This window comes from Ipomoea nil, unplaced genomic scaffold (genome assembly GCF_001879475.1).
Source record: "Ipomoea nil cultivar Tokyo-kokei standard unplaced genomic scaffold, Asagao_1.1 scaffold1868, whole genome shotgun sequence".
NCBI lineage: Eukaryota > Viridiplantae > Streptophyta > Magnoliopsida > Solanales > Convolvulaceae > Ipomoea > Ipomoea nil.
The window spans coordinates 608,540-620,204 of record NW_017618296.1 but is presented as its reverse complement, the minus strand read 5'-3'; the positions used below and the strand labels follow the sequence as shown (position 1 = coordinate 620,204).

At 33.4% G+C, this 11,665-nt stretch overlaps 2 protein-coding genes across 2 annotated transcripts; both read left to right on the top strand.

Moving 5' to 3' along the window:
* The first annotated feature begins 8,079 nt into the window (after window positions 1-8,079).
* LOC109193318 lies at window positions 8,080-9,049 on the top strand. Its single transcript, XM_019344181.1, has 2 exons — window positions 8,080-8,285; window positions 8,561-9,049. The coding sequence occupies exons 1-2, from the start codon at window positions 8,182-8,184 to the stop codon at window positions 8,829-8,831; spliced, it is 375 nt and encodes a 124-aa protein (XP_019199726.1). The 5' UTR covers window positions 8,080-8,181; the 3' UTR covers window positions 8,832-9,049.
* A 1,176-nt stretch (window positions 9,050-10,225) lies between these two features.
* On the top strand, window positions 10,226-10,789 carry LOC109193308. Its single transcript, XM_019344171.1, has 2 exons — window positions 10,226-10,500; window positions 10,624-10,789. The coding sequence occupies exons 1-2, from the start codon at window positions 10,226-10,228 to the stop codon at window positions 10,787-10,789; spliced, it is 441 nt and encodes a 146-aa protein (XP_019199716.1).
* Window positions 10,790-11,665: the final 876 nt, after the last annotated feature.

The window sequence follows — 11,665 nt, the reverse complement described above, 5'->3', positions numbered from 1 at the left end:
GGTGCTATGCCACACCTGAGCTAGAGAACTCAGGTGCACAGGCTAACTAACTAATATCCTCAATAATGTAAATGCATAAGCATGGCATGCAAGCCGAAAGGGGAGCTATATACTTCTACGTTCCAAGTTCTAGCGCGCTCCAGTGACTTATTCTTCTATGCCTGAAAGCCAAATATATCTGTTCAGCGAGAGATGCTGGTAACCCACTCCAACGCGTTGAAATACATTAAATATAGAGATATATATAGATATACGAAAACCATTTTGAGCATGAAGATATATCCTACGAACTCTAGCTTTTAAATCCGGGGATGACTCGACAGATAAGGCTAGACACAAGCAACAGTTATAACAAGCTTATACAATCCACAACAGGCAAGACAGATAAAGCTGAGCACAATTAATAAACATAACCCAACATAAACAATCCCCAACATAAATCCCATAGTCATAACCCCCAAGATACCCATAATCACAACTCATCCATATTTCAACACATAGCACACTTTGTTGGCACCACAGGACCAATCGCATGCCCATACATGAGGGTCAGCGCATATAGCTCTGACACGGCCCCGCAGCACCCTGCCCCGTATCGCAACACGGAGGGGTCGATCGCAACCGACCGATGAACCGCAGCTCATCATAGTGTTTGATCGCAACCAAACAGTGGACCGCAGCCCAAGAGAATGTCATCTGACCGCAGTCAGGAAAGTATGAACCGCAGCTCATATGGAAACGTTTGATCGCAACCAAACGGTGGACCGCAGCCCAAGAGTGTAAATCTGACCGCAGCCAGCTTCTGAACCGCAGCTCAGGAATAACCAATCCGATCGCAACCGAATTGGGGTATCATGCACACATAACACATAGCAAGCACATGCAACCCACATTAACACATTGGGAAGGGGGAGAAAACGTATAACAAAACCTATGCATGATCCTTCACATACTACGAATAATCCTAAGGGGTTCATGCTTCTTCCACCTAGGTCAACGGGATACCAATTCAACAAGCATGCAATATATAAGACTCATACAACCTACGAACGGTACCCGAAATATCCAACTAGACATAGGCACGATAGACGGAGTCCGTTGGGACACCACGGGGATCGGGGAAAACATCAAACGGGGAGGCCGGGGTCCCGAATGGGAATTTCCAGCGGGTAGCCGGTGGGTGGGGGGCTACCCGCCGGTAACACTGTTCCGGCAGCGGGTCGCCGGCGGGCAGCTGCCCGCCCGCCGGTTGCCCGCTGCCGGGACTGCCCTCTTTGACCGCGGGTAGGTGGCGGGTCCCCTATCCCCCACTGACTCTTTATACACAAAACGCCCCGGGAACCGTTGTGGAACCCGAAACCATGCTTAGACACTTTACAACGCAATTAACGATCAACACGTAGACAATTAACGGATCAAATACGAGAAACGTACGGCACATAACCTATCATGCTTTTCTAAACATAATTGTCACCCAAACATGCGATTTCCCCACCCGATATACCAAGAATAATATCATACGATTCAACCTAGGGTTCTAATCACTTTTACATCAACAAGAATACGGTTCGTCTTCTAATTACAAGATTCGGTACAAATAACACATAAGCATCAAGAACGGCATACAATTATCAAGAGCAACATATAATCATCAAGAATTCCACATAATCGTTAAGAACACCATAATTATCAAGAATCTCCCGATATCAAGATCACCCATGGAATCATCCCATCAATCATCAATAATAACATCACAAATCATCAATACACAATAATATGGGGAAATCCTACGGGGGAAATCATAACTATGAAAATAGGTTTTGTTGAGACATGGGTTACCTCTTAGCCTTAATTAATTCCTTGGCTATGAAGGGTCTTCCTTTAAGCTTTCTTGCTTTCTTGATTTCTTCTAAGGGGATTCTTGGAGCTCTTTTTGGGGTGGTGGGGCGTTATTCTTTGTGGGAGGGTTCTAGGTGCCTCTTAAGTCCCTTATTTATATATTTAGGAGTCCTGATTAGGAACTAATATTATAGGCTTGTTAATTCTATTCCTTTTGGAACTAAGGATTGGGTTTAGGGATAAGGGCCCATGGACTATGGTGGGCCTTTTTCCCTAATTAATTATTATAATTTATTCTTTTTCTTGGGCTATGGGTTAATTAATTAATTGGTTTTAGGGGTCGTAACACGGGGTGTTACAAAAGGAGATCCCATGCAAAATCTGCCTGTTACTGCCTCTGGGTGAGCACCCAGCTAGGATGCTCGGACTGCCAAGGAGATGCTTCACGGGGCCACGGTACTCGATTGAGGACACTCTGACCGCGGAGCCTGGTCGCCCGATAGAGTTCCTGAGTGGTACCAGTTTGTAGGCTGATGTTGACCCTGTCCGTCGAGAATCACGTCGAGAATCTCCCTGTGACGCATGTTCAGTTTGTAGGCTGATGTTGACCATTTTCCCTTCTAATTTAGACTTTGATGTATTCATAAGACTTCTAGCCCTTTAAGTCTTGTTTTTAATGGCGTAAGAATCACTTCATTTGGATATTCCTAGACTGAGATATGGTTCAAACACCAATCTATCGCCAATCTGTGTGAGAATTTTTACTTCTTGCTCTTTTACTCCACTTTTTCCTTGGTTTGCCCAAGTGATCAAGACCATTGAAGACACCACTCTCTGACTTCCTTTGAAGTATTTTAGCCACCTCCTTAGCTTCACCTTCGTTCCCATTGACTCGAGATTCATTCAAAATGCTCCGAAAGGTATACGATTGTCTTCAATTCAATGGTTTATGCACATAAGGATATAAACAAATGAATTAAGGCACATTTTGCATAAAATCAAAGTATCTTTCACACAAAATGGGTCTATATATGGGGTAATTCAATTATTTTTGGTTTAGCACCAAAAATTTGTTTTTGATAGGGTTCTGCGACGGTGGTGCAGCGGCGAAGAAAGGAACAGTGGCGGCGGGGGGAGGAACAATGGCAGTGCGACGACAAAGCTAGGAACATCGGCAGCGAAGGTGCGACGACGATTTTTGGTTGTCTTTGTGACCTTCAGTTTCTGCTTTTTCTTGATTTTTTTTTTTTTTTGGTGAATGGAGAAACCACGTTCAATTTCTGCTTTTTCTTGATTTTTTTTATTTTGTTTTAGTGAATGGAGAAACTTATGGTTTTGCTTGCTCATTAATTGAGTGTGGTTTCACTGTGATTCCTCTTTTGAGTACAATGTTTATGTAAAAATTTTATTTATTGATGATTTAATTGAAATTGATTTTTAGATTGACAATATTTACGTAAATGTTGATCGGATTCTATTAAATAAAAAAATATAAACAAATGGCTTGTAGTCCACTGGTATCGGGTTGCTCTCTTAAGTGAGAGGTGTAAGATTTGAACCTCAAGGCAAATAGTGTGTATATGTAGGGTATCCCCCTTCCTTATAATAAAAATAAATAAAAATATATAAATAAATAAATAAATATATACATATATATATATACATATATATATATATATATATATATATATATATATATATATATGTATATATTTATTTATTTATTTATTTATTTATTTATTTATATCTATCTCTATATATATTAAAGCAAAATGATGGCCAAATATCCCCCCCCCCCCCAAAAAAAATAATTAAAATTTATAATAATTTATTTATTTATTTTACATATACTTTATATACATTATATACATAATACATAATTACAAAATGCTAAATTAATTATACAAAAATAATTGCCAATTTACCAAATATAATAATAATATAATAATAATAATAATAATAATAATTAATTTCATCAAATTTCCTAACTTCAATTATGCTACCACTACCATCAATTTCAATTCTTTCAATTTTGCTAATTTATTTTACATATACTTTATATACATAATTACAAAAATGCTGGATCAATTATACAAAAATCATTGTCAATTTACCAAATATAATATTATAATAATTAATTTCATTTCTCCTTATTTGTTATTTAAAAAATTCAAATTAGTTCAATTCTTTCAATTCTTCTAATTTATTTTACATATACTTTATATACATTATATACATAATACATAATTACAAAAATGCTAAATCAATTGTACAAAAATCATTGTCAATTTATCAAATATAATATTATAATAATTAATTTATTTTACATATACATTATATACATAATAATACATAATTTCAAAAATGCTAAATCAATTATACAAAAAATCATTGCCAATTTACCAAACATAATATTATAATAATTAATTTCATCAAATTTCCTAACTTCAATTATTCTACCACTACCACTATATAAATCAAGCATTTCAAGAAATGTATTACCACTACGAATTTCATATATTTCATTGAATCTCACTGGTTCAGATACATATTCTTCATATAAAATAATCTACATATAATATAATAGCTCCTACTTTTGTTTTATTGAATAAAATAAACGCCTACAGTGCTACGTGGGCAATAAAAGTACGATTGATTCGTCTCTACGAAGTCAAGAATAACCACGGAACAACCTTAGAATCTGTCCTTGAAGATGTGGAGGTATATGTTGTTAGTTACATTTGGTATTCTTTTGGCATAATAATATCTTAATTATGTAAATGTATTGGCATATTGAAATTCCTTAATAGGCATATATTAATTCTTTAATTTTTTATACTTTTCCATCAAACAGTATGAAAAATAAACATATCACCACATTGTTTGAAAAAAATTATTAAAATCTATATTTTTTTGATGCACTATTACTTTAAAGAAAAAAAAAAAAAAACTATATGATCATTGAAAATTTGGTGTATTTGTAATATTGCCCCAATGGTACCTTTAAATATAAAGTTACCATAAGGGTTTCTGATGGTCGTGGAAATGCATCGTTCCAATTATGAGATCGTGAATGTACTTAGTTGTTTGGAAAATCCCCATCAGAATTAAAAAAAAAAAAAAAAAAAAAAAAAAAACTTATGTTGAGGTTAGAAATAATTTTTGTATTATATTATGCTTCTTTTATTATATATATATATATATATATATATATATATATATATATACTAATTTTTTTATTCATTTTGTAATAATTGAATACTCTTTATTGTTTATAACGAAAGGAATTCATTCCCACCTGAAATGGATGATATAGTTGACCAACACGTTATGTTTAAGATTCAAGTAAAGCCAGAGAACATATTAAATATGTATGAATCTTTGTCTGTGATGAAACTTTGTCGTGAACCAGGACTTATTTCAAAAGTTCGAGATAGTGTGATGCTAGAGAACCAAGTTGAAAATATATAAAAATTTCAATTATTTAAATTTTAATAGTTTATAGTTTATTACTTTTAAATAATAAAAAGTAAATAATATATGTACTTTTATTCTATATTATTCAGATGCATTTTCCACCTTACAACTTGGACAAGTTAACAGTGTTGAGGTAATTTCTCTTTGTAATTTAATAAACTATTTTTATATTTATTCTTCTAACTTCGTAAATATTAGTCAATAAAGAATTATGTACACTTTTTGTTTTGTTTTTTTAAGGAATTTATCTTCTGGGGGTGAGGTCACCACACCAGTAAAAGAACAACCCCAACAAGATGCTGAAATTAAAATAATTGAATCTGGATCTTCCAATCATAGCGTTAAACGTAAACTAGATGATTCATTTTCATCAAATGTGGGGAAGAAGGCCAAATCCATTGTGAAGTTAGAGAAACCTTGAAATTGCATAAGTTTTGGGTTTAATTGGTGGACTATTTATGGATTTTTTATGAGAAATTTTTTTAAGTTGTATTTTTTTTTTTGTTAAGTATTTGGGGTTTTTTGTTGATGTTCTCGAATAGTGTTGAATAATATTCTTGAATAATGTTTGGGTTTAGATTTGTGTTTTATACACAATGATTTATTCTATTGTTAAATGTTGCATTTAATTTTTTTATTCCAATATATTATATTTTAGTATAAGATTTATTAATTATTATACATGGACAATTGGTTCAATTAACAACCTTATTTTAAGCTATAAATCAATTAGCTATGTAGAACAAAACAAGCACCATCGAACATAATAAACAAAAATATACAACATACCTATTCCACATACAATATGATTGACTGATTGCAGATTATAAGAATACATGAAATGAGGACAATTTCCTTGCTTATATAATTGTGCATCCATCTCTGCACAATTAACATATGAAAATCAAGAAAACACAAGATAAATAAAAATGAAAACTATCTCCATACAGAAGATACTGATCAGTAGAGTTGTTAACAATTAATAATACAAAATAACAAAAATAAAAACATTTTCCAATTTGCAGTATTTATGTAACAATTAACTCATTTCATCAACAGTGCAATTATAAATTTCTGCGAACACCACGATGTAAAATAAAATCAAATATTTTTCAAAATCATTTCAAATATGACCAATATTGAATATTTTATATGAACCAAATCGGTAAATTATTTAAATTTATCTTGATGTAAAATAAAATCAAATATTTATTAAAAATCATTCCAAATATGAGATAACTAAATTTATATCATTTTTAAAAGCAAAATCATTTCAAATATGAGATAACCTTATCATTGCGGATTGGATCCAATTTACAAAATTTAATATTATAATAATTAATTAATTTCATCCAATTTCATAACTTCAATTCTGCTAAATCATTTTAAAATTCTTAACGGAATTGCAGTATTTATGTAACAACTAACTTATTTTATCAACACTGCAATTATAAATTTTTGCGAAAACCACGATATAAAATAAAATCAAATATTATTCAAAATTATTCCAAATATGACCAATATTGAATATTTTATATAAACAAAATTGGTAAAATAATTATAAATTATTTTAATTTATCTTGATGTAAAATAAAATCAAATATTTATTGAAAATCATTCCAAATATGAGATAACTAAATTTATATCATTTTTAAAAGCAAAATCATTTCAAATATGAGATAACCTTATCATTGCAGATTGGATCCAATTTACCAAATTTAATATTATAATTAATTTTATCAAATTTCATAACTTCAATTCTGCTAAATCATTTTAAAATTCTTAACGGAATTGCAGTATATTTATTTATATATAATAATTATTTCCATATGGACGTATGTAAGTGTCAATTCTATTTTTTTTTTTTTTGTTTACAATGGAAGGGGGATAACCCAACCCAAACTACTACTTGCCTTCAATGAGGCTCGAACCTATCCACCTCCCACTTAGGGGAACAATCGGATACCAGTAAACCATAAGCCACTTGCAGTATATTTATTTATATAATAATTATTTCCATATGAACATATGTAGGTGTCAATTCTATTATTTACTATATACATAATATACTTTAACATTAACTATTACAAATTTATAGGCCGTGCATCGCACGGGTATCATACTAGTATATATATATAAATTTTTTTCCACGACACCCCTCTTTCCAAGAGGGTGTCACGGATTGTATTAATAATATTCACTTTTCACGACACCTTTTTCCCATAAGGTATATATCGCGAAAAGTAATTAATTAAAAAAAATATTTTATCAACATCCGTTATATTAAAGAGTAAATTTAAATAAGATTTGAGAATATATGTAGTAGAACTTATAAAAATACGAATAGGATAACAAATTTGACCTCTAATAATAATTTATTATTTGGCGCATCCCGCCCTCCAACTCCCAGTCTAATTTGCAGTGTTTAGGTGAGAATTATTTATATTATTATTGGCACTCCAACTGCGAGAAACATGTGGAAAAGTTGTTAGTGGTGCACCTTGCACAAAGCACACCTTCTAATTTTTTAAGGAGGCAAATTAGGATAAACTTGGAATCTTACTGGTAGACTATTGAATCACACGTATGATATGACCAAGAATAATATAAAATCTATCCGAACTCCGAAGTTGACGGCGTTTTGGACCGTCTTGAAAGCGATTCAACTTTTGGATCGACAGCTGAGTAGGTGCTGACTGTGGATTGGGCGGGCAACCATCTTACTATCTTCGTCCCAAACTAACATACTATAAAAGGGAGGGAGTTTCTAGCAAGTTTCGTGTGTTTATTTAGTTGCTTTGGATTTTCTCTCTCTACAACGAAGCTCTTCATCTTCTGTATCTATCTCCAATAAATCTGTATTGTATGGCCGCCAATTTGCCGTGCCGCCGATTTGCTAAGCGATTTCTGAGCTTCGTAGGCTCCAGCACTCGCAACCCTGCCTTCTCTCCTTCCACCATCTCTGCTAGGTATATACTTCTGTTATGTATTTGATTGTCTGTAATACATGTTTAGAGGCAGGCAAAAAGATGATGTAGTCTATGAGTTTATGATTATTAATATTAGGATCGAGCACTGGCTGGCTCACAGAGAATGCGTAACTCTATTTCTTTATATACTGTTCAAGAGACAGAGTATTGAACTCAGTCCTTCACTTTCTTTCTGTGCCCAACAGTCTGTTAGCCGTCAATGTTTGAATTTGACCAGACCTCCGCCCAACAATATAATTTTCTTGTTTGTGCAGGAGGGCTGTACATGTGTCTGTGTATGACAAGAACCCGGAAGAACATGTTCATTATCCATCAATTGTCCCGGACGAAGTAATCCAAACCCAATCTGGCAACTACTGGACTCCTCACCCAGAGACTGGAGTGTTTGGACCACCCACCAATCACACTCTCACTGCTGCTGACTTCCACACCGTAGCTGCAGGGGCTGCTCACTCAGTCTTGGAGGTGAAAGCCTTCTTCCGTCCCCTTGAGGATTTGGAGAAACCACCCCATTCTGCCTTCTAGAAGATATATAAATTCTTTCCCAATCATAGATAAATAAAATAATCTATGCAAACAATTTCTGTACATTAGCAATAGTAAGGTACTAAGGTTTATAATCTTTCTATGTCATCATGGTATAGTAATGTTCTTAACAGCAACTATCTATGATGAAAAGAATTTCAACACTTATTTTTATTACAAAGTCCTCTGCTCTGCTAGGCAGTACGTTCAAATGCCTAGATTTGCTTTCGGTCTCAAAGATTTCTGCAATATGCCAATATTGTTAATATTGCAAAAGGACAAGAATAACAGATGTGATCTTCGCGATCTAATATAACAGTTATAAACAATTCAGATAAAAGCTAAATCACCGATGCATGTGATATCTTTTATATTCGAATATTTGTGGAAAAGGGACAAGCATACCAATGAACGGATGTGATCTTCGCGATCCAATTTAACGGTTCTAAACAATTCAGATAAAAGCTGATTCAAAAATGCATGTGGTATCTATTATTGAAATATGTGTGGAAAAGGACAAGTATATCAATGAACGGATGTGATCTTCGCGATCTAATCTAACGGTTCTAAACAATTAAGATAAAAGTTGATTTAAAGATACATGTGATATCTTTTATTGGAATATGTGCAGAAAAGGACAAGCATACCAATGAACGGATGTGATCTTCGCGATCTAATCTAACAGTTCTAAACAATTCAGATAAAAGTTGATTCAAAGATGCATGTGATATCTTTTATATTCGAATATTTGTGGAAAGGACAAGCATACCAATGAACGGATGTGATCTTCGCGATCCAATCTAACGGTTCTAAACAATTCAGATAAAAGCTGATTCAAAAATGCATGTGGTATCTATTATTGAAATATGTGTGGAAAAGGACAAGTATATCAATGAACGGATGTGATCTTCGCGATCTAATCTAACGGTTCTAAACAATTAAGAAAAAAGTTGATTTAAAGATGCATGTGATATCTTTTATTGGAATATGTGCAGAAAAGGACAAGCATACCAATGAACGGATGTGATCATCTTCGTGATCTAATATAACAGTTCTAAACAATTCAGATAAATGTTGATTCAAAGATGCATGTGATATCTTTTATTGAAATATGTGTAGAAAAGGACAAGCATACCAATGAACGGATGTGATCTTCACGATCTAATTTAACGGTTCTAAACAATTCAGATAAAAGTTGATTCAAAGATGCATGTGATATCTTTTATAGAAATATGTGTGGGAAATGACAAGCATACCAATGAACGGATGTGATCTTCGCGATCTAATCTAATGGTTCTAAACAATTCAAATCATCCCTATAAAAACGTTCTGCATCACCAACAAATTGAGCATTCATCCCCTTATCATCTATCTCTAAACATACGAATTCAAATATGAATTCCAACACTGGAAAACGTCCTATGCTATTTTCTTCATCATCATCCTCATCATCGTCATCGGATTTTGAGCACAATCTCGCAAGTGCAATACGAGCACAAACACAGTTATTAACCAATGCATATACTAGCTACAACCTTGCCATAGCTTCCTACATGGAAAATATGGATAATCAACCCCCAAGGCATGGAGGTTCGACTTTTGGTCATAGAGTAATTCATCGTGATCGTGAAGAAGCAGATCGAAGATTATGGAATGATTATTTTTCAGAGTATCCAAAATATTCTTAAGCAATATTTCGTAAACGATTATTTTGAATGAGTCGAAATTTGTTCCTATGAATTGTGAATGCTGTTAAAGGCCATGACAACTATTTTGTGCAATGGAATGATAGAATCGGTAAACTGGGCTTATCTACTTTACAAAAAGTTATAGAGGCGTTTCGAATTTTGACGTACGGAATACCAGCAGATGCAGCAGATGAATATATCCAGATTGGAGAATCAACTGCAATTGATTCTGTCGAGCGATTGAAGAGGTCTTTGGGGAGCGATATCTAAGAACACCCGATGCTAATGATGTTGCACGGTTGCTTCAAATTGGCGAAAAACGTGATTTTCTAGGGATTCTTGGGAGTTTAGATTGCATGCACTGGACTTGGAAAAATTGTCCAACTGGCTGGGTTGGACAATATGCTAGGCGAAGTAGAGAACCAACTATTATTCTTGAAGTTGTAGCTGATTATGATTTGTGGATTTGAAATGCACATTTTGGCATGTCGGGGTCTAATAATGACATTAATGTCTTAGAGGCATCTCATTTGTTTGCAAATCTTGCAAACGGTGTAGCACCTCCTTGTCATTATGTTATTCAAGGACAGGATTACAACACATGATATTATTTAACCGATGGTATATATCCAAAATGGTCCACATTGGTACAAACAATTCATGAACCTTGAGGGCCAAAAAATAAGTTATTTGTGTTGTTGCAAGAATTGTGTAGAAAAGACGTAGAACGTGCATTTAGAGTTTTCCAATCACGATTTGCAATAGTCAAGGGATCGGTACGTTTTTGGGATAAATGTGTATTGCATGATATAATATCATCGTGCATTATAATGCACAATATGATCATTGAGGATGAACGTGATGAGCAAGTAGATATACAAGGTTGGAAGGAAGCACCGACTCCTGAAGTTGATATATAGCTAGAGATGGAAGTATTATATTTTAAGAATTTCTTGTTTGGTATAGACAAATTAAAGATAAAGAAGCTCATTATGCATTCCGTAATGCATTGATTGAGCATTTGTGGGAACGATATAATAATTTTGATAATTAAATGTACTAGATGTTGTATGCTATATTATTATTGGAATAAATTAAATTTTCAAAAATATTGTTAAATTTAATTTTTTAAATTAATTAGTGTTA